Below are 24,760 nucleotides of genomic sequence, written 5' to 3' on the forward strand. Positions count from 1 at the left end.
ATACTTATTTAAAATTTTAAAGTATGTGATAATAATGTACTTTGAACTTTGATTATACAGGTGCTCCATGCAGACATTGCTTGTGAATGTGTACCATCAGAGATTGAATTCCATGTTGTTCATGAGATATAAGTGAAAACAGGCCGCACGCTAAAGATCTGCCAAACATTCTCTACCAATTACCCTCATTGTGGCACCACCCTTCAACAGAAAGCTCCAAGATGCAATCTGTATGCATTTTTATATCCCTGGACCCAATTCTCCTTTTCATAATTCACTACACCTCCAACGTGACAGCTGTAGCATTTGCCCACATGTGGAAAATGTCACAGAAGCACGGAGCAAGAACAACTACGGAGTACAAGGATTAAATGTCTTCACTGAGTCATGTTAGCCACAATTAACGCTGGGCAACTTACAGCGTGGGAGAAACAAACCAGGCCTTTTGTAGGTAAAAGACCCAATCAATTCACCACGCAATCAATTAGCCGCAAGCACGTTTCACACATTCTCACAATCAGTCCGATATGGTTCAGAAAGAGTGATTGAAAATCAAAAACTCAACCCCAATACGAAGATTGTGGTCCACCACCCAGGAGTGAACCCAGATCTCCTGCAAAATGGATTACCCACAGTGGGAACACCAAAATATTGGAAAACTATAATATTGTTTTCACAAAATCTTCCAACTCCGCAAGCAGATAAACCAAAGTTACAAGGACCTTTTCCCAGGTCATCAACCCCAGCACCAAGGTTTTAATGACATTTAAATGGGTTTGGTAAGTAGAATACATTGCTTGATACACAACAGCAGCCTCCTGAAACATGTGTTCCTCTCCGAGTGCCAACGTGGCAAGAGTTTACCAGGTAGAATGGGGAAAAGCATCCTTGCAAAAGTGTATCATCTCAAACATAGTTATATGACTATTTAGGATGGGGAAAAGCCTTTGGAGTTGTACTGAGAACTTCCTGCCCCCTTCCTGGATAAATGAAGTCCAGAGAAAGTGGTGTAACAAGCAAAGAAGCACACCAGCATCCGCGCTACCCATTCATCTGCCTCATCAAACCACTCGCAAGAGTGACTGATCAGTGTCATTATCCACCAGATCCATAAAGTCATAGAACTATACAGCAGGGAAGACAGGCCATTGGCCCAAGTCATTCAAGATGCCACTCTTTTTATTTTAGAGGTATATCACAGTACAGACCCCTGCAGTGCATCAACACCATGCTGATTAAACCCATGTGACCAAGGTGATGGATGAACCCATACTTCTTTGAAATGTGGGAGGCAACTGGAGCACCCAGAGGAAACACACGTGGTCACTGGGAGAACATACAACCACCTTAGCAATAGCAGCAGAAATTAATTGTAAGCCATTGGCACTGTAACAGCATTATGCTAACCACTGCACCACTATCCCATTCCTAAACAATGCCTGTGTCTTGCCCATATTCCTCTAAACTTTTACTATCAAGGAACCATATAAATATGTCTTATAAATGTCACAATTGTACCCGCCTCTTTCATTTCCTCTGACAGCTCGTTACACATTCACACTAGGCTCTGTGTGAAGAAGTTATTGTTCAGATTTTCCCCTCTCATTTCAAACTTATGCCCTCTACTTTTGTTCTCCTTTACCCCAGTGGAAAAAACTGTGCCTATTTATCTTATCTATTCCCCTCGTGATTTTATAAATCCTTTATAACTCAGCCTTCAGCTTCTTAAGCTCCAGGGGGAAAAAAAAGTCCTAGTTTATCCAGAATAGAGGAGATTCTACAAATGCTGGAAATCTGGAGCAACACACACATGCAATCTTGGAGGAACTCAGCAGGTCAGGCAGCACCTATGGAAAGGAATAAAGATTTGACATTTTGGGTTGAGACTCTATCCAGCCTCTCTTTATAACTCAAACCCTCAGTCTTGATAACATTCTCATAAATCATTTTTGTTCCACTTCAAAACCTACTGAATTAGAATGGAAGTGGTGATAAGGTGGTGTAGTGGTCAGCACGACGCTTTACACTACAGATGAGCCAGGTTCAAGTCCCGCCACTGCCTATTCTCTCCGTCACCACGCGGCTTTCCTCCAGGTGCTCCGGTTTCTTCCCACAGTCCAAAGATGTACCGGTTGCTAGGTTAATTGGTCTTTGTAAATTGTCCCCTGATGAGGCGAGGGTTAAATCTGGGTATTGTTGGGTGGTGTGGCATGAAAGGCTGGAAGGGCCTAATTCGCATTTCATCTCAATAAATAAATAAAATTCCTTGATGCCAACCTCAAGGTACTGCCTAAGAAGTGGTAATGGTGAGAATTTGAAATTGCATTGCACCAACCTAAGCCAGTAAAGCAAATGCCTTCTTGGCTTTCTTCACCACTGCCACATAAGTATGATCTATTTTTCCCTGATACACCTAACACTGTTATTGATGAGTTGGTGGAGCAGTGGGGAGAATCACACCTCATAAAGACTTGCATGATTTACAAGTGTTGCAAATTTCGTCTTTGAGATGTGCAGCTGTTCTTCTCACGGTTGTTTAGCATTGTTTTCAGTTTGTTTCCTGTTCCTGTTTAAGAAATAAAATTAACACTAACCTGAAAAACAGTTAATGACGGTGCTAGTAATCCCGTGCACATGCTGAACTATTTTATTTCTGATGGATGGATGAACAATTTACTTTAAATATCAGCAGTAAAAGTAATTTTCTTTCATTGTTTGCTTTAACCATTGTTTTTAACATTCCATGATCCACTGTCAGACCAAACGCAGGCATACAAATTCTAATTGTTTTTGCCTTAATCTTTGCTACCTCGTGAGGCCTGTACATAAAGAAAATAGGAGCAGGATTAGGTCTCTCGTGCCCTTAAGCCTGCCCCATCATAATTATGTCCCATCTGCTCACTAATTATTTATTTATGTTTTGTAACTTACACTTTTTTAACGTCTTGCACTGTTCTGCTGTCACAAAAGTCCAAATTTCACGACATATGTCAATGATAATAAATCTGAATCTTATTCTGATTTCCTGCCTCCTCTTCTGCACCAGTTCCCCAATCTTATAAAAATATATCTACGTCCTATTTAAATACCTCCAAAGATTTGACCTTCATAATTCTAAGAGGCAGAAAATTCCAGAGATGCACCACCCTCTTTGAAAGTTTCTATATACCTGAATTTTAATTGACCTCCCCCTTATCTTGCAAATATATCCTCTCATTCAAGACTCTTCCAGTGAACATCTCTTACTCTGTCACTTTCACCTTAGGAGATTATGTGTTTCAAATGACCTTTATTTAACTTATCCAGTACTTTCACACAGCCAATTTGCCATAAATGGTGCACACCAGGGCTTTTGACTAAATACAAAACCTCTCATTAATCTGTTTATGAGATCTATCAGAAAATTGTATGCAGAACTTCAGCTGCCAACTGCTATCGCCAATGTAATTTCATAGCATTTCTATAGATGAAGTGACGTGTGGCCAGGTGGTTAAGGTGCTGGACTAGCGATCTAGTGATCTGAAGGCCTTGAGTTCGAGCTCCAGCCGAGGCAATGTGTTGTGTCCTTGAGCAAGGCACTTCACCACAAACTACTCCAGTCCACCCAGCTGAAAATGGGTACCGGCGAAATGCTGGGCGTTAACCTCGCAATAGACTGGCATCCTATCCGGGGGGTGGGGGAGTCTCGTACTCTCAGTCACTTCACGCTACGGAAACCAGAATAAGCTCCAGCCTGATAAGCCTATAAGAAATGGGACAGACTTTAACTAACTTTCAACTCTAGAGGTGAAACCTGACCTACTTACTGAAACTGCATCTTGGACAACAGCCATAGATATCCTTTCACACACTAAGTTCCATGTGTTCATAAACTTCTGTACTTACTTACCTAAATTGGCTCACTACCCTCAACCACCACTACCCAATTCTGAATCCATACTTTAATTTAAAAATCCCTTCACGTTCTTCTCACTCACTCCAGTTCTCCTCCAGCTCAAGATATTCTCCTGTTTCTCAACAGCTCAGGCTTCCTGAGTATCCATGACAATATGCGGCACAGTAGGATAGTGGTTAACACAACGCTTTACAGTACCAGTGACCTGGGTTCAATTCCTGCCACTGTCTGTAAGCAGTTTGTATGTTCTCCCCATGACTGTTTGGGTTTCTTCCAAGTGCTCTGGTTTCCTCCCACAGTCCAAAGACGTAGTGGTGATAGGTTAATTGGTCATTATAAATTGTCCTGTGATGAGATTAGGGTTAAATCGGGGTTGCTTGGCGAAACGGCTTGAAGGGCCAGTAGGCCTATTCTGCACTGTATGTCAATAAATAAATAATGCCTTCAAAACACTCCTCCATCCCCAACTTTTAGAACCACTGCTTGGAGAAGAAACTCTATAGTGAAAACAAAGGCAGAATCAGTTGCCTTGATCTTCCACACTTGGAATTCTCTTCCTAAATTTTCCCTCTATAATTATCTTCACTTCATTAGAAACTTCCTCTTGAAGTCAATCACTCTTCTTTATCTTCTCCTGTCTGATTTAGCACTTGTTTTCAATGAAACTAAATGAGAACTACTTTGAAACAACATTTACACTACAGTAATGCAAACATTTGTAACTTTGAATTAACACCAAAATCTGTAGAAAAGAATTAAAACTGTAAAAAATTCTTCTTGACAGCACGTGAAAGATCTAAGAATTGAGCTTTCATTCAGTATTTGCCAATTGTTGGAATAGTTTTAATATTTTTGAGTATAGCACATTAAACTTTGTTTTCTGTAACATTTCCTTCTCTTTACATTATTTATAAGCTTAAGTAACTGAATTCATGAAACTCAGAGTAAGTTTCAAACAAAATCTCAAAATGCTCCAATTTTTTTTAGTACTTAACATAAATATTTGGTTGTTGATCAATAAGTAAATTCTGTACTGTTGTACAATTACTACAAAAACAAATTAACTTTAAAACACTGCATATTTCCTTACGTTAGATACATTACACAAAGAGACAGTTGAAGAAACTATAAAGAACATGTTATGAATATAATCCTGATGGAAACAGGGGAAGACAATATCAGCGAACCACATGTTCTAGTGCAAATGTAGCCTCTGTAGGGCAAAAAAAATTATAGAAATGATTTGTAAGGCTTCTTGTTCTTCTGCTGATTTTTTTGAATTTTTTTTGATAAATGATGCGTCCACAATTGCTAATTGTATTTGCTACTGAACAGTTTGTAATCTGTTAGGTAGAGAAAGGTGAACACTGTTAGTTTGTAACTGTGACAAGATCTATGCCAATATTTTTGATTTCCTGCATCTCTTTTTTTTATCACAATGAGAAAGGTTATTAAATCAGTTTTACATTTGTAGATATTTATTTACTATAATTCAGTTGTGCTTGCATCTGATTATGGTGATTTTGTTGCTATTGGTGAGTTAGCTACCACAGTGTATTATCATCAATATGCAAGAAATTGTGTGTTTGTTATGTGTTGTGTCGTATAATGTGGGCGATTGTGGTCTTCCATGACCATGATTGTACTTGGCAATTTTTTTCTACAGAAGTGGCTTGCCATTGCCTTCACTGGGCAGTGTCTTCACAAGGCAGGTGACCCCAGCCATTATCAATACAATTAAGAGATTGTATGCTGGGGTCAATGGTCGAATAACCAGGACTTGTGACATGTACCAGCTGCACATACGACCATCCACCATCTGCTCCTGTGGCTTCACAAGACCCTGATCGGTGGGGAGGTGTGTGTGGGGGGAGGCGGGGGTGTGTGCTAGGCAGGAGCTACACCTGGCTCAAGAGTGACCTGAAGGCTATCGGAAGGAAGGAGTGCCTTACACCTCCTTTGACAGAGACGTATTTCCACCCTGCCACCCAAATGTAAGAAATATCACTTCTGATTAAATCTACTAGATCATTACTGGAAGTTTAAGTATTAATCTCTGGTTTGTGATCAGAATAGAATTAAGGATTTATCTAAATCCCAGTTCTTCTTCCATTCCTCAGGTAAGCCATGTTGCAAGTGGCATGCTTACCCTAATGGATCAGGAGAATGAGCTATAACATAGTCATAATCATACAGCTCAGAAGCAAGTTCTTTGCTCCACTGAGACTGCACAACCACCCACCATTTATACAAACCCTGTATTTATCCCACTTTATTATCCCCAAATCCCCACCCACCCCGGGCCAATCTGCAGATTCTATCACTTGCCTACCAAAAGCTCAAGAAAGTAGGAGTGGGAAAGTAGGAGCAGAAACTAGTTACCGGGGTCCCTCAAGTCAATTAATATGTTAATAGTTGTTTATGGCTGGTCTCAACTCCCCTTCTGTCCCAGTTCCCCATCATCCTCATTTCCCCTATCTTTCAAAGAATTATCCTTCTCCACCTTAAAGTATCTAATACTCCGGCCTCTATCACACTCGGTTCAAAACCTGAACAAAGTTCAAAGTAAAAATTATCAAGGTATGCATGTGTCATTACATGGCAACCTGACAGATTCATTTTCTTGCAGGCATTCACAGTAAATACATAGTCATATTCACTTTGTTGATCCTGAGGGAAATTGGTTTTTGTTACAGTTGCACTGTAAATAATTAAATAGTAATAAAACCATACATAATTAAATAGTAATATGTAAATTATGCCAGGAAATAAGTCCAGGACCTGCCTATTGGCTCAGGGTGTCTGACCCTGAAAGAATACAAAGAAATACAATGGAATTAATGAAAAACAATTTACCAAATGGACAAACAATAAATGTGCAAGAGAAGACAAAAAGTGAAAACACTACTACAAATAATAATAATACATAAATAATAAATAATATGAAAAAGAAGAGTTGCAGAGTCCTTGGAAGTGAGTCCACAGGTTGTGCAATTAGTTCAGTGTCCAGGTGAGTGAAGTTATCCGCGATGGCTCAGGAGCTTGATGATTGAAGGGTAATAACTGTTCCTGAGACCGGTGGCGTGAAACGTAGGGCTCCTGTTCCTCATTCCCAAGGGCAGCAGCAAAAAGAGACCATGGCCTGGCCTGTTTGGGGGGGGGGGGTCCTTAGTGCCGGATGCTGCTTTCATGCGGCCGCACTCGCGGCAGATGTGCTCAATGGTGGGAGCGATTTCCTCGCCATGGGCTGGGCTGTATTCACTACTTTTTATAGGCTTTTCCGTTCACGGGCTTTGGTGTTTCCAAAACAGGCCGTGATGCAACCGGTCAGTATATTATCCGCTGTGCATCTGTTAAAAGTTTGTCAAAGCTTTGGGTGACATTCAGGACCTGTGCAAACTTCTAAGACGGTAAGACGTGCCGGTCCCAGGACAGATCCTCAAATGATAACGCCAAAGAGCAGAGATAATTCCACAGATTCACTTATTTCAACCACTCCTTTTTGCCAAATACCTAACATACGGAAAATAGAATTGACAGGAAAACAACCGCCAGTCTGTTTTTTTCTTTAAACCTCTCCATGCTACTCTCACATTCTCCAGTTGCGTTTGTTACTAATTAAAATTGCTTACGCTTTTAATTATATTGAACTTTCTAATTGCCTAGATTACGTGAATTTCAAGTATTGCTTGTTCGAAATGAAAGAAATAGTTTTGGACAACTCATGGCCTCAATGACCTAAAGTTTACCTGCGTTCTCTGACAAATGCGATTCCATTTTGAACAGCAAGAGCTCTGCCTTAGATGTTACCTCATTATATTTTTATTTAGGTTAGGATATTTGAGAACAAGGTATTGAATTGTTAGGTTGAACTAACGTTCTTTTGCCAAGGTGGTCTCAAATTAGAGTGTAACCAACGTTCTCTGGAAAATATTGTTACAATTTAAGCATATGATTTTGATGGAAGTGGACGTTTAAATGTAGAAGTTTCAATCGTCGCCATCTGGTCTCCGACGCTATTAGAAATCTGGATGTCTCGCCCTTTTCCGTCATTTCCAGCTGTCAGGAGATCGATTTTCAATCCTGACCAGACTGCGGTGAAAATAGGAGCGTCGGGTTACAGTGTAGAGAGGGCCGTTCCAACCACGTTGATATGGGTTCAGGTGTGAACGTAGGCGGAGTAGTAACACTCCACTGCACGCAGTCTCTATATTAAAGAGGAACGCAGCCAACTTTCCGATCCACGAGTATTTGAACTTACCCAAAACAAAATCCCGCAGCATTATAAGTGGACTTTCACTGAGTATTTTGCAGAGATTTTTTTTTCTGATAATAGAGCTTAATTGTGCCTATTAGAAAAAAATGTTTCGGGGAAACAAGGTTTTCTGTTGTGTTCAGTTTGTGGGATAGTAACTCAAGAGACACTGAATACTTATAATCCCATTTTGAAAGTAGGCAGGATGTCAATTTTGAGTGCTTACACTGAATGTATTTATTGACGAGTATTGTTTTCAAAACATGGAATGCAAATGAATACACATTTTCAAATGTCCAAATCCCAATCTCACGTTGGCTGTATAGTCAGGGAAACGGTTGGGGTTTCGACATATCTGTATTCTTTTCGCAGTGTGATTTCCATTTATTTAAAAGAAACTGTCCCTTTGCCGTGATTTATTGAACATTTCCGTTTCTGTGAGGGCTACTTAACAAGATTGTGAAGGAAATATAAAGTGACATTTCCTTCCTTTATATGGTGTGGACAGATTGAAAGATATTCCAGAGATAATTTCAATTTCACATTCATTTATTTAGTTTTCACTGGTAATTTAATGATTAAACTTTTCTTTTGTCTGATAAAAGGGAATTGAGATTCGCAGCAGGAGACGAAGTTTTTGAGGAAAGTCATCGTTAAGTCTGTCTGTCTCTCTCTCTCTCTCCCTCCTGTCTCACCTGCCCAGTGATCTTAGCACTTGCAGTCGGATTTCCAGCACCCGATGTGTTTTTGATCGCAACTTTGTTTTGGGGATGGGGAGATTTCGGCCAGTGCTGGGGCCGAACTGCCGGCACTGACAGGATCTCCACGTCCTTCCGTTGGAGCTCACCCTACCCCCCACTCCCTCACCGTTCACTCCCGATTGGACAGCGCTCGGGTCACGTGGGAGAGATTCCCGGTGTCGGCCGCCATTTTGGTGGAAAGTTTGGAATTTCTCAGTCAGTCGCCGGGAGGAGGCGGAGGGGGAGTGAGCGAGTGGCAAAGTTTCTCGGGCGGGAAAAAAGAAAGTCGCCGGGCCGCGCCGTTGAGGCCGGTCGGAGGCCCGCCTGGTGCCGTGACGGGAATAATCGGGTCGTGCGATTGGAGCAACGAGAGGGCGGCGGTGGATCACCCCCTCCCTCCCTTCCTCCCCTTTCCCCCTCGGGACAGCCTCTGGAGCTTGAACCCCGACCCTGAGGGGTGAATCACCTACACTCAGGGCCGTAAGGAGGGAAAGCCGCTGTTCCCAGGGGATCAGACGGATATAGTCGGGAGGGGACAGGCTACGAACGTTGCCCCCTCCCTATCCCAGAGGAGATATATCAGATACCCTGCTCAAATTTCTTCACGCTTTTGAATGGAAGCAACTGGTTTCGGGAGCCAGTGTGTTTCCGAGGGTCACAGATCGGAATCGTCACCTTTTCAAGTGGCGAGGGAAGAGGAGTATAATTTCTCCGGTCACCTTGAGGAATTGGAGAACTGACCGGTGGAGATAAAAGAAGAGTTCCTGACTCATCAGATCCCGACTGAGTTTCCAGAGGAGGCGGCTTTTGTGAATATTTAGCTTAAAAGTCTGGGATGTGGTCATGAAACACCAAACCGGTCAGAGGTGAAAGATTAACCTATTTGTGATTTTGTTTTAAAGGAGCATTTTAATCAAGTTGATCCAAACTTGTTTTTAAGGTTAATAAATTGCTAGTGAAACTGAAGGGTGTTTGTATTTACCACCTTATTTTCTTGGGGTGGAAGAATTGGAAACTCACCAAGAATTTTTAAAGCACTGAAGAGAGAAACACTTTCAACGTCTACAGAATTTAAAGTGACATTTGAGGGAATTCCCAGCTCTAGGAGGATGCCGATTCGTAAACAGGGTGAGTTAACTTTTTAGATAGTCCCTTTATAAATTTAGATACTTTAAAATGCAGTGCCTTTTGTATATTGGACATACAACTACCCGCATTCAAGTTCTTCAGGTGTTAAGTTCTCTGTGACTTTGGAATATGACTTTTATTTTGGCTTGTATGACAGATGCTCAGCGAGCTCTGAAGCTCCTGGAGAATTATCGTGCCAAGCTCGCTAAGACGGAGGACCGCCAGCTCCGAGCGTCAATCGAAAGGGTCATTAATATATTTCGGAGCAACCTCTTCCAAGCATTAATAGGTACGTGTGTACGCATCTGTGCAGGAAGTCTTAACTTTTTCTTTGGAAATCATAATTTTGATCAGTTGATGTAGTTGCGAAATTATTCATGCGCTGTTTCGAATTATGTTGTGATTTCTGTTTTGAATAGAACTGATAGTGTACAGTGTGCTGCTTTAACGAGACGACCAACCGATGGCTTCTCTGAGCCAGTTGCGCTGACAACCTGTTACTTAAACATTCAGTTTATAAATTGAAGGGAACAGTCGAACAAGATCATTTGGAAATATTACTCTTGCATCTGATTTGCGATTTTTGAGCAGATTGAAGATTTTTATTATGTTGAAATGGGTAACGACAGGACGACAAATATCTATGTAGTATTGAATAGCCTTATTCGATGTTGATGCGTAAAGTTCACGGATGCCCGTGGTGAGCGTCTGCCTTCTGGTTTTGTTTTATTTGGTGGTGAACAGGAAGTTCTGTGGAGTGAATGGGCGTGGCTTGTGGATGTAAACAGGCTGGAACAGGGCTGGCTTTCCTGTACGTATTCGAAGCTTTCACTTGTACACGTGTCGAGTTGGCGCTGAAGAAATCATTCGGTTCACGACATTAATTTTTGAGGAAAGAGATATAATTTCGCGGAAATGTTTTAAAAATGATGACAATGGGAGTTGTAATAAATGACTTTAAATGGCAGGTTTAATCTTGTTTCAAAATCTGTTGTTAGAGCAGTGTGGAGACGGATAGAGTACAGTATAACAGTACAATTAAAACAACTTTGTCATAAGGAAAACGACTAAAAGTATAGTTTCAGAATGCTAATCGTCAGCAATTGGACATACTTGATGTTTGCTTTCAACGCAGTCTATTTAAAATAACTTTTTATAGGTTGTGTGTACAGTATATTCAAACGGAGTTTTCTGTGGCGTTGATTTACATTGGTGCGAAGAAGCTTTGACAAGTTGACTTCAATTTTTTTGGAGTAAACTAAAGATGTTACCCAGTGCCTCTGAGCTTGTTTTGACAAATCCTTGCACTCTGGTGGAAAATATTGTTATTGCAAATGACTGATAATCTTAACACAAGGCTATCTTAAATTAGGATCTGGTTGTTAGCATTAATTATACCACCAAAAAGTGCCCTTCATTTGTAGAAGGATTCAGACATACTACTAGATATGAGGCTCTGCCTTCCTTCACTGAATGGTGGAAATACTTAATTGTTTTGCACATATTCAGGGGCAAATGGTGAAACTGGGCTTTGAGATGAGTGACTTGCACTTTCTAACTGCCTACAAGGTGCCTTCATGGTACCTGAAATGCTTTTCATTTATCAAAATGATTGCAGATTCAATAAGACTTGAAACTGAACTAAGTTGAAACAATTCACTTGGTGGAAATCCAAAAAGTTAGATGTAAAATGGACATTTAAAGCTTCTATTCACTACTCAGCAAACCTGGCTATCGGCATGTAGGACACAGCAGCAAGAGCTTGGCAATGCTCTCCCAAGCTATGCATTATCCTGACTTTCATTACTGAATCACAGTACTGGCCTTCTTTATTTAAATAGGCCTTGGGTATCTTCTGAAGGACTGTAGCAGTTCAGGATGGTGATTGTCACTTACATTAGCAGTATTCATAAGCTTTACATATTGTAGAATTTTGTCACATCTAGGCCAGATCATTTAACCTAATGCAGAACTTACTGAAGAAGCGGTGATATTTGTAGTTGGTATGTTTGTCTTATAGTCTTGTTTCAGAAAAGCAGATTTGTGATATAAAGATGAAACTATTACCTTCTAAACTATTAGGATGTTGGATTAATGAAGGATTAATAATACTGTTCTTCATTGTGGGGTCGAACTCTGATTTTAATTTCAGCAGTTTATTATTTAGGTAAAATATTTTGAACGTAGTCATATGTAGAAGTTCCTGAAGTTGGAGTAATTATTTGTCATTGACATGCATATAACATGGAAACAAACTCCATGTGGACTATCAACTATTAATTTTACACTATTTGGACATTGATAATTTTTCTCAAAAAAATAATGTCCCTGCATTCTCATCGATCCTTCTCAGATTCTGCTCATATTCTGAAAGTGACTTGGCAGAGTTCCTGAATGTCATGATGCAGAGACCTCAGTGCTACTAATGACTTCAGCAAAGGGCAAACCTGGGGTTGAGCTTTGACGTCTGTTGGAACTAGATTTAGTTTAAATCCTGGATTGAATTGTTTTTTCTGGAATATTGGAAGCTGCATTTGACCAGGTAGAAGTGTATAAAATGAAGGATAGGGTAGGTGGGCAGCTTCTCTTCCCCCCCCCCCCACCCATAATGGAAATAGCAAATGCCAGAGGGGCATATCTTTAAGGTGAGAGGGGAAAGTTAAAAGGGGATTTGAGAGGTAACGTTTTTTAACGCAGTCAGCGGAACCTGGCTGGAGTTTTGTGCTATGTGTAATGGTGAAAGCAGATAGGACAGCAGTGTTGAAGTGTTTCGACACCAGCAGAGTTAAACCCCACAATGAAAAATGGTACTACTAATTCTTCATTCAATATCCATAAGCTAACAGTTTAATCTTTATATCATAAATCTGCTTTTCTGAAATAAGACTAATAAGACAAACATACTAACTACAAGTATCACCGCTTCCTCAGTAAGTTCTGCATTAGCTTAAATGATCTGTCCAGGATGTGACAAAATTCTACATCTGGGTGCATTTTAAATTTGCTTCATGGTCAGCACAGACATCCTGTGCCAAAAGGACTGTTCCTGTGCTGTAATGTTCTGTGTTCTAAGCATTTTTGAATTCAATTGTTTGTTATAAAGTATTTTAAGAACTTTCAACATGAAGACAAAATAACTTGAAGCTTTCCCCTTTGCCTTCTGATCTGCAAACATACATTCCCTATTAAAGTTGGATTTCAGATCATGGGCTTTTCCATTGGTCTCAACTGACCAGCATTATGTTTCAGATCTTGATATGTTAAGTCCTGGACTTGTCTGAGCACTGGCTTGAACTGGCCAGAATGAATTCGGCCCATTTAAATGCCTGCATCGTTCCATTTTCATTCCTGATGTATCATTGCCAATTTCAAAGATACTCCTCTTCCTTTCATTCCACTACCTTTTAAATTTTATCTCCACATTTGTACAAATAAATGAGTTTTCTTGGAATTTTACAATATTAAAGCTTATTAAATGTTACATATTCACAAATAAACTGGTAGTGTCTTCTCTCCCCACCTGTAATGATACTAAAAGTTCATTGTATTTTGCAATGCATGTCACATAATGAATTAACATAAATATTTGCTGTTCCTACTGTGCTTACAGTGTAAACAGTATGAAATGAAAGCATTGTCCTGAATTTGATTTGGTGAGAAGGAAATAATTAATAGAAAATTTAAAAAAGACCTTTTGAAGGGCAGCATTGTCTAACTTGCTGCAGCTTGCAAAACAATTAAAATGTCATCCCCCACCCATACAGTTTTATTTCAGTGAGGCACCTGAAGTCATTGTTGAGTGTCTTGCTTGGTCAGTTATAGAAACGGTAATGCATTTAAAAGATGTAATGTATCAATGAACTGCTTGATGTGGATGCTATTATAGATCTTTTAACTTTGTAGAAATGTGGTGATGTTAATCATCTACTTTTCTTTGAATATGCTATGATGAAGGACTGGAGAGTTTGACTTCTGGTCCATTTTTACCTTGGTATTTGCTAAGCAATATAAATTATCAATCCAAGTATTGGTGCTATTAATAGTGTTTTAATTGTATTTGGCAAATGAAGAGTATCAGGGTAAAGTTCTGGTATTGAATGAGCTCTGGATTTGGTCTATCGAGCTCACCTTGATTATTCCATTTGTTAGTTTAATTGACTGCCCTTGTTTTGGATGGAATGCAGTGGTGATAGTACTTCCACTTTTTGGCCTCTCTGCCAAGGTTCCTTCCTTTGACATTGGAAGTCCATAAGATGACCCTGGGAAAATGCCACTTTCCACCTTAACAGAGGTGGAAATTGATATCTACTGTTGCTGTCAGTGCATCTGTTTAGTGTTTTGACAGGAAATAGTTGAAGATGAAGTCATCAAACTTGGTACCAAGTTCAGAATATGCTAGATAGCAGTGATCCCGACACTGCTATGAACAGAGATATGGACTACCTACAGCCCATACTCAAACACTAAAATGATATCTATGTGATGGGATTGGGTTTGGGGGGGGGGTCAGCCTCCAAATTCACGGTGTGATAAGTGAACTAATATCAGCACCCCCTCAATATTCACAACCTGTCAACCTGTCCAGCTCTTGGCTTCATCCTTCCCCCTCCTGTCTTCTCCTATCATTTCAGATCATCCTCTCCCCCTTCCCCCTCTCACTTTCAAATCTCTTACTAGTTCTTCTTTCAGTTAGTCCTGACGAAGGGTCTCTGCCTGAAACGTTGACTGTACTTCTTCCTAGAGATGCTGCCTGGCCTGTTGCGTTCACCAGCAAATTTTATGTGTGTTGCTTGAAATTCCAGCATCTGCAGATTTCCTCGTGTTTGCTGCTCAATGTTTGGAAAGGTTTGTCCCAAAATTTAGCTAAGCTGAGGAGGAATATTAGAGGTGATACAGAATCTCAGTCGAAGTATTGGGATGACAAGGTCTTCAATATAGCAACAAAAACAGGCTGCTGGAAAAAAACATATGAGGTTGGGCAGCATCTGTGGAAAGAGAAACAATGAATGATTCAGATGAGGTGACACGGAGAACTGTTAGCCTAGGTAGGACAAAATGTAGGTGAGGAAATTGGAATAATTCCAGTAGGGAATATTTCGTTGTAAAGATGCCAACCCCTTCTCTCAATTCCTCTGTCTCCGCTACATCTGCTGTCAGGATGAGGCTTTTCGTTCCAGAACAAAGGAGATGCCCTCTTCTTTCTTCAAAGAAAGGGGCTTCTCTTTCTCCACCGTCAGTATTACCCTCAACTTCATTGCTTCCATTTCCCGCATGTCTACTCTCACCCAATCCTTCTACTGCCCTTAGGGATAGGATTCCTCTTGTCCTCACCGACCACCCCACCAATCTCTGCATCCAGCACAGAATTTGTCGCAACTTCTGCCATCTCAAAAGGAATCCCATTACTAAGCACATCCCCCTCCCTCCCCCCGCCTCTCTTCCCCCCACCACCTTTCTGCTTTCCACAGGGTTAGCTTCCTATGCAACTCCCTTGCCCATTCATCTCTCTCCACTGATCTCCCTCCTGGAACTTATCCTTGCAAGCAGAACAAATGCTACATATGCTCCTACACCTCACTCACTCACTACCCATATGAGTCCTTCCAGATGAGGCAACACTTCGCCTGTGAGTCTGTTGGGGTCATATATTGTGTTTGGTGCTCCTGGTGTGGCCCAAAGTAGATTGGGAGATTGCTTTGCCCACCCATTTTGATTCCACTTCCCAATTGCGTTCTGCTATGTCAATCCATGGCATCCTGTACTGTCGCAATGAGGCCACACTCAGGTGGAGGAACAACACCTTTTATTCACATTGGGCAGCCTCCAACCTGATGGCATCAATTTGTCGAACTTCTTGTAAGGGCCTCCTCCCTTCACTATTCCCCATCCACATTTTCCTCTCACCTCATCTCTTTGCCTGCCCATTGCCTCCCTCTGATGCTCCTCGTCCTGTTTCTTTCTTCCATGGACTTCTGTCCTTTCTATTAGATTCCCCCTACTCTAGCCCTGTATCTCTTTCACTAATCACCTTCCCAGCTCTTTACTTACCCCTCCCCCTCCCAGTTTCATCTATCACTTTGTGTTTCTCTCTCCCCCTCCCTCCCCCCCCCACTCTCCTCTATCCTTTAAATCTACTCCTCAGCTTTTGTTTTTCTCCAGTCCTGCTGAAGGTTTTCTGCTTGCAAAGTCGATGCTGCCTGGCCTGCTGCGTTCCTCCAGCATTTTGTGGTGGATTTCCAGCATCTGCTGATTTTTCTCTTATTACCAGTCGGGTTGAAAGGATTTTCATTCACCAATTGCAATATCTGGAGTTCCTCTACCGACCTTGTAAGTGATTTTTAGGACCCAGAGAGCTAAAGTGGAAGCAAGTTCTTGATCCAGAGGAACTGCCCGAGGCATGTTTTACAATAGTGGCAATTCACTCATAATAAATTGATGACAAATAACCAGATTTAAATACTGAAGGCAGGGCACCTATGTTATTTGCAGAGTGCTTAGTTCGTGAAACCTATGGTAGGCTCTTTCTTGTCTTGCAATTACTGTTTAACTGAGTACTTTCATACTTGTCAAGGATATGCGAATGAAAAAAATGGTTGATAGTATATACTACATCACTTTGAATTTTGGGGTCTTTTGCTGGATAGTTTCCATGCTATAAATATTTTAATTTTCTAATTAGATATGTGTTACAAATAGATTGTGTGTCATTGTAAAGAAATCCCACTAGTCCAAGTGGCATCTTGAAATTATAACAAACAGTATTGCCATTTAAATATTATGATGAAAAGCACAGGGGACATGACTCAGTCCAAGACTGTTACTACTTAATTGAATTTGTGAAGGAAATTGAATATATAATTAGGAAAATTTTGCAGAGTTGTGCTGCCTCTTAAAAATTTTCAAGTGCAGTCAGCCAACTGGCTTCCTCTATGCTGTAGGTTTCAATGTCTGAAAAAATTCACAATGTTTTGCATAGATGTACAGAATACCACAGTGACTGGTTGCAGAACGATAGAGGTTTGTTTCTGCTAAATTTTTTGTTGTTTACTACTGTTTTGACTGCATGATTTGATTATGAAAAACAAGCTTGGTCATGCCACCTACTGCTATCTTTTTTGATGAGAAGCTATCCAAGGTGAATCAGTTGTCCTTTTCCATCCATCCATTTGCTTAAATCCTGCTGGGTTTTTAATGGTTCCAGTGCTAACATTTAGAATGCATTAACAACTTCTGTGCTTTTCTCCACCTCTGGGTATTCTAATGTTTGAAAATTGTGACTCAAGATTTCTAGAAGATGAAAAATGATGATTTTTACAATAGGATAATACATAAGTTGCAAAATTGTCATATCCAGAGTTCCTATAGAGTTTCATTCACTGGTGAACTCCAGGAGAAGATTCAGTCTTGAATGTTGTTTGGATTTGGACAAATTGCAAAACATTTGGGAGTGTGGGTTGGAGGAAAGGTTGCATGTTAACATGTTGTTTCTTTCAAGTGGCCCTTTTATATTCATTCTGACAAATTTGGCAACCCATTTTTATTAATCAGTCATTCACTTCCTACATCACAATGATGACTGTGCCAAAGTATAGGTTTAATTGCAAAATTTATTTTGGATTGTGTATGGCTCTATATAGGTGAACTTCTTCATATCACTTCGCAAGCTTATTTTCATCCTCGTTTTTTGTGAAGTTTTCCAAATTACTGTACCCTCTGATTTGGTATCATCTGCCAAGGCAAGCTACTTGCATATCATTTTAATGGTTGTAAAGTATGTTAGTAGTGTGATCATTTACCATTCTAGCTGAAAATACAATAGAATGAATCTCAAATTTTGGACTTCGCAATGGGTTAGTTATGATAGCAGTTGCTTTGAGGTAAAATGACACTAGACAAGTAGTTATTTGTTACATGCAAAATTGGTTACAGCTGTATTTTGTGAATATACTGGGAGTGAAAATCACCAGTTAGATTTTATTCATTTCCAGCTGAGGGGTAAATTGGGAAAACTTGCAAATTGGTGTGTATTCCTTGGGATTTGGAATACTAAACTGGCCACCTTAGCACATTTTTGTTTTTAAGATCTTTGTTCCACCTAAAAAAAAAACTAGTAGCTTGTATGCTTTAAGTGAGCATTTGTCGCTTACATACACACTGTACTTAAATGCATTTGTCGAAGTCCAGGGAACCTTTTCAATTTGTGATTCTGTTTTGCTGTACCGAGTGGATGATCGCTTCTCAATATTCTCTCCTGATGAAGGGTCTCAGTTCAAAACGCCGACTGTTCACTCTTTTCCATAGATGCTGCCTGGCCTGCTGAGTTCCTCCAGCTTTTCTTTTGTCTGTTGCTCATTATTCTCTTAACCACTTTCAAGATTGCTATCTATGTTATTTAATAAATTGACTAATTAGTCTCCAATACAATGTTAACAGAAAATTTAAGCTTTAAATGAATAATTTGAAGTGAGTTGAAAGCTTTTGTAGAATTTCATTCCGATTTGGTTTACAGATTACAACTAGAAAGCTGGAGTATTTGAACTTCGGTATTGCATTAACATTTTGGATTGTGCTATCTTGAAGTCCTTTGCCCTGGGCCATTCCTTCCACTAGTGATTTTATTTTCAATTCGTATGCTCATATAATAGAACAAAACTAGATCTGTGAAGTACAAGACTTTGGGAGATAATGTTACAAGATGTTGGTAAGGCCACATTTGAAGTACTGTGTACAGATCTGATCAATCTGCTGTAGGAAGTATGTTACTAAACTAGAGAAGGACCAGAAAAGATTTGCAAAGATGTTACTGTGACGAGAAGGCTATAAAGGGAGGTTGGACAGGCTAGGACATTTTTCCTTGGAGCATAGGGGCTGAGGGGTCACTTTGGAGTTACATAAATCACAGAGGTGACCATGGAGATGAGATTAGTGTTTTTCATGGCAGTGGAGTCCAGAACTAGAGTGTAAAGATTTAAAGGAGACATGAGGGGCAATTTGTGGCACATAGAGTGTAGTAGTGGAACAAGCTGCCAGAGGAAGTGGGTGTAGGTGGAATTGTGACACTTAAAATACATTTGAACAGTTGAGGGATATGAGCCAAATGTGGAAATTTGGAGATGGTTTGGGTGTTTCAGTGCTCTGCAGCCTCAGAGGATTCTGTAAGGCAGAGGCAGTATGTGCAAACCTCATGGCAGGCAGGCTGCCCAACGGGGTGCAAGTTGATGTTTGACTCCATTATGCTCACTAAAGCTTCCATTGTGCCTGATTAAAGTAATGAGGGAGATTGAAACATTGAGGCAGATGTGGAAGTGAGCTCCAGCTGCCTGCCTTTTGATCACTCTGCTACTGGAGAGGGGAGAGCCTACTGCTGTGCGAGGAGAGTCTTCTGTGTTTTGGATATGGACTTGGACCGTAGACTTTTTTCGGTCTTATAGATTTTATATTCTGTGTTTTTGGCTAATCTTTGTCATATTTTTGTGCGTAGAGGAGGGATTTGAGGGTTGATGTGTTATTCCGTTACTGTTTTTTTTTTGTGTGGGGAGTCTGATTTGGGGGTTGATGTTCATGCTGCCTTTCTTTCTACCAGGGGAAGAAGAATTTCAGGGTTGTATACTTTGTATAAATGAACCTTTGAAGTGCAAGCAAACGTGATTAGCTCAGTCATTCAAACTTGTTCAGCATCAATGAGTTGAGCCAAAGGGTCTGTTTTGATGCTGTATCTAATATGTTCCCTCTGATCTTTACAAGAATGACTCAGACCTTCAGTACAACACTTTCAGATTTGTGAAAGCATAGTCAAGTGAAAATACAGGTTGTGATGATGCAGAGAGACTTCTATATCATGTATGTGCGCTGAGTGGATAACTCCATTTGAGATTGATTTGGGAATTGCATTGTCTATTTTGTTTGAGGAAAAAGATGTTAAGTTTTTAAACCTTGCTAGGGATGTACATGATGAAAAGAAGCAGAGACTTTTTTCCCCGTAGGGGGGGAATAGCTAATACCAGGGGCGTAATTTTAAGATGATTATTGGAAGGTGTAAGGAGATGTCAGCAATATCTTTTATTTCTAGGAATCCCTTGCCAGGGTTGGTGATAGAAGGAATGTATTAGGGACAATTAAGAAACTTTTAGATAAGCATGTAGATAGAACATTGGAGGGCTATGCAGTAGGGAGGGGTTAGATTGACCTTGGAGTAGGTGAAGTTTGGCACAACATTGTGGACTGAGGCACCTGTGTTGTAATGTTTTATGTCCTAATGTGAAATTGGGAAGTTTTAATATAAAAAGCATGTGTGCTTTTGTGTACATTTGTTGAATGCTAGCATTAGGTACCAGGCAGTTAGGAAGGCAAATGTAATGTTTGCCTTTATTGCTGGAGGATTTGATGAGTAAAGATAGTTTGCTGTATTTGTACTGGAGCGTGTTGAGACCGCATCTGAAGTGTTATTTTACTCTTTTAAGGATGTGCTTGAAATATGTGAAATGCAGAAAATGTTTCAGGCAGGTAAGATCAGCCATAAAGGAGAGATTGAGTAGGCTAGAAGGTCACTTTTTCAAGAATGAAAAGGTAACCTTACTGAAATTTTAGAATATTCTTAAATGATTCAGGAAAGTGGATATGGGATGGATGTTTTCCCTGGTTAGAATCTATTACATGGGATCACAGTCCTAAAATTAGTATTGAATGAACAGAAACGTCACAGGAGTTGCTGTCAGTGTTGAACTCCCATGTAGGCCTTAGGGACTCCAGTTCTGAATTTTTCCTCTGGGTTTATTCCCAAAGCCTTCCCTATAAGTGGGTATAGCTGCAAGGCAGCAGAGGGTTGAGATCAGAGTTTTCCTTCTAGATGAGATGCCAACCACTGCTGATGAGTTGCATCTGCCTGAAGTGACTGGCCATTAGATGGGTATTGAATGCAATCAGCATGAATATCAAATGGGTGATGAAACTTGGATTTTGAGAATTGGCTCAGGTCAGGGAGCCAGTGGAAGAGGATGACATGACCAATTGAGTTGTGAGGAGGATTAGGTTGCATTTATCACAGTAGTGAGATATGCTTTTTACAAATTCTGTTTTGTCATTTTGCTACTGTTGCCAGATAGAAATTGATGGAAAGAATTTACACAAGATACGGGAAAGAGTGATTGCATTATGTCCAAGGACCTCAAGTTAAGAAGCTTGCAAAAAGGACTCGTAGTTTTCAGAGGAAATGTGTAACATATTTCACAACCAGGAGACTATTGAATATTTTCAGAAAAAGTAGAGTTGGGGAAGTTGTATGGCCATCAACTTGGTGGCAAAAAGCAAAGGAGTGTGGAAATTGGGTGTTGTAGACAAGATGAGTTTCAAAGAATGAGGGGGAAACTTGGAGAGTAGCTAGATGCAATCTTTGGGGTTAATCTATCATCAATTTTCTAGAGCAATTGAGATTACTGCAAGGGTTTTAAATTTATAAACCCTGCTGAGGTTTCGGAGTGCAGGAGTGAAAATAGTTCTTGGGCCATATCAATGACTACTCTTTTCCTCCTTTTAGGAATAAGTAATTGCCAGCTTCAGCATCTTGTCAAATCAATCCTTTGCTTGGTTGGCATGAAAGTATCTCCAGATGTAGAGGGATACACAGCAGGTCCATGGGATGCTGCTACTTATGAGCTTTTCTCCCCCATTCAATCAGCCATTACTGTTACCCAATATTTCTAATTTTGGAATATGTCACTAATTCTTTAGCTGTAGATCTTTGCCATAAACTCTTTGGATCCTAAATATCAAATGCAACAACTGAAGGAAATGATTTTCCACTACCAGCTTTCAGGGTGTTTGTGAACAGGCAAAATTGTTGGGCTTGTTAGTAATGGTCGCAGCTCAAAAATGAATAGCCTGTCATTTAAAGGATACCATGCTTCAAAAAATGATGGTGAGCAGGCTTGCATAAACCAACAGATTTGTTATTTATTTGTGTAATTTTTTTTGTTCTTAAACGAAAGTGTTTGTTTTCAGATTAGTCATTGGATCAGTAGGGTTGGTCCACAGATATTGCTTCTTGAAAGTAGTGTAATGCTGAATGTGGATATAAAGAAATCATGAGGTTTGTTTACATTAATGGTGCAAATCGTATTAAATAGTATCCGTTTCAGTTTTAGTGTTGTTCACAACTAAAGTTATATTGTTTACTTACTAGAATAAATATACCACTGCTGGGAATCTTGTAAATTCATGTTCACTTTAACTTTGGACATCAGATACATATCCCTTTATTTTCCAGATATTCAGGAATTTTATGAGGTTTCATTGCTGGATAATCAACCAGTTCCTCAAAAAAACAGTGGCATTGTTCCAGCTGTCCATAACTGGGATATTTCTAGCCTTCCAAGCACAATTGTTACATCAGAATCGCTTCCCATCAGCCTTAGCCCTAATGCAGAGGTAAGTGCACATCAAGGTAAAACCAACATGATGTGGGGGTGTGGGTAGGTGCAGTTACTAATACCATAAGCCATTGTTTGATAATAGGATTCAATAAATCCACATTGTATTGAATACCAGAAAATGTTGGAAATGGCAGGACAGGAAGCTTCTATAGAAAGAAAAAGTGTCCTGGCTCAATTACCTTTTATTTTAAAAAAAAAAATGTCAAGCTGGTCAGGCTCAGTGATCAGCTGATTGATCCAACAGTCTTTGTCACACCTTGTGAAACTTCATTAACAGTTAGAGTTACCCTCATTGGTGTACTGTTAGTGTGCCACAAATCCTTGCTGACCTGTTGAACATATCCAACATTTTGTTATTACAAGCTGGTTGCTGAATTTAAAATTTGAATTTCACTCTATTACTTAATACCCTTTGTGCAGATGCCGGTTGATGGCAAATTGTGTGCCACAAATGTATTGAGGTGAATACCATCTTCTTTAGCTGGTTAAGTTATTCTTCGTATTTTAGCCAGGAAGTGTTTTTTTTAACCCATACACTATGATGTGGAGCATTCAAAATGCAAAGACAGTTTAGTAATTCAAGATAACTTTGAGTGTTAATTTGGATTGAATCTACACATAGTGATACAAAATTGTTTATTTGCCTTAATGAAAGCCTAATCATAAGTTTCAACAAAATTGGAATGTTGCTTTGTTCCGCTCTGTCTAGAAATTCTTTAGAACTTTTGAGCAGAAGCAATGTGAGTAAAAGTAGGCCCATTGTCCTATGAGTGAGTTTTGGGATGCCATGAAATCTTGGTTTGCCCTCCTTGTACACATGTCTGATTATCATGTTCAATTCTATTGTCAATTTTGAATGTACTGGTTAGAGAATTCACATGAAGTTTTATGTTCATTTTCAAAATTGGAATGTCACTAGCAAGTCAACATGTACTGACTATTCCTAAGTGTCCTTGAAGGTAATCGCGCTGCACTGCCACAGTCCTTGTGGCTGAGATACTCTTCATTACATTTGGGCAAGCTTTTTCATGGTTTAGATAGAGCATTGACGGACTACAACACAATTCTAAGTCAAAATGGTATTTGACCGATCACTAACCTGAAGTAGTGACGTTTCAATGCACCTGTTGCCTTTGTCCCCTGTGGTAGAGTTTGTGGGTTCAGGAGCTTGTGTCAAATTAGCCTGGGTAGGCACTTGTAATATACTTTGTGTATAGTGCACATGGTACCATCAAACTGCTTAAGGGTTGCTGCTGCATGTGTTCAAACGGAGAGAAATCAGTCATACTCCTGACTACTACCTTGTAGATGGTAGTAAGACTTTGGAATGTCAAGAGGGGAGTCACTTAATGAAGGATACACAATTTCTGCCTTGCTCATGTAGCTGGAGTACTTTTGTATCTGGTCTGTTTGAGATTCTGCTCCATGCTATCCTGCAGGACATTGATGATAGGAGTTCTTACAGTGATGTAATTGAACGTTAAGGGTAGATAGTTGTAGCAACAACCAAGAAACAGACAACCTAATCCTGTTTTTCAGTGCTTGACCCATTCTTTCTAGGCCTGGATTCAAGGGCCTGTTTGGATACTAAAATATGAGAATCAATGCCTCTACCACTCTCTGAGATAGTGTTCACAGCATGATCGGTGGTGGGGAATGATTGCTTTCTGAAATCACCAGATTAATTCCTAAGTCCTGATGGCGGTATATACTTAGCTGAAAAGATGCTTCTTTCTCGGACTTCTGCAAAATTTTTTTTTTTGCTTTTTCTTGCCTGTTGCATTAGCAGGTTGGACAGATACAACAAAGCCATAGATTCTTTGTATGGTTTGGAGTTGATCTTGGTATGATGAGAATTTGGGTGTTAATCTTATTGCTGAGGTTTTTTGAAGCCAAAAGAAAAGGAAGCTAGTAACTACTAGCTAGGGTCCGGGAGTGTTATGAAACAGGTAGACTTACGAGTGCAAGTGTATAGTTTGCTAAAAGTGGCTGTGTGCTTCGCCCTGTGCTCTACTTGTGACTGTGTGGTTAAGGACAGCTCTAGTACCATATTTAATTTTGTGACAATGCCACTGTTGTTAGCTGAACCAAAGGTGGTGACAAGAGAAGTTGTAGGAGAGGGATTCAAATTCTGGCCGACTGGTGCCACAACAATAACCTCACTCAATGTCAGCAAGACCATTGACCTCAGAAGAAGGAAACGTGAGGCCCATGAGCCAGTCCTCATCTGGGGATCAGAGGTGGAGAGGGTCACAACATTAAATTTTTCAGTGTTATCATTTCAGAGGATCTCTCCTGGACCCAGCATGTAAGT

General features: G+C 40.1%; 1 protein-coding gene across 5 annotated transcripts in view; it reads left to right on the forward strand.

Moving 5' to 3' along the window:
* Positions 1 to 9,079: 9,079 nt before the first annotated feature.
* LOC140196247 (disks large homolog 1) overlaps positions 9,080 to 24,760 on the forward strand; it is a 485,196-nt gene continuing 469,515 nt past the window's right edge. For all 5 annotated transcript variants that reach the window (XM_072255108.1, XM_072255109.1, XM_072255112.1 and 2 more), the window contains exons 1-3: positions 9,080 to 10,018; positions 10,176 to 10,307; positions 22,281 to 22,441. In XM_072255108.1, the coding sequence (XP_072111209.1) occupies positions 10,000 to 10,018; positions 10,176 to 10,307; positions 22,281 to 22,441 (312 nt within the window). In that variant the 5' untranslated portion in view covers positions 9,080 to 9,999. The remainder of the gene's footprint in view (positions 10,019 to 10,175; positions 10,308 to 22,280; positions 22,442 to 24,760) is intronic.

The sequence above is a fragment of the Mobula birostris genome, chromosome 4 (assembly GCF_030028105.1).
Source record: "Mobula birostris isolate sMobBir1 chromosome 4, sMobBir1.hap1, whole genome shotgun sequence".
Lineage (NCBI taxonomy): Eukaryota > Metazoa > Chordata > Chondrichthyes > Myliobatiformes > Myliobatidae > Mobula > Mobula birostris.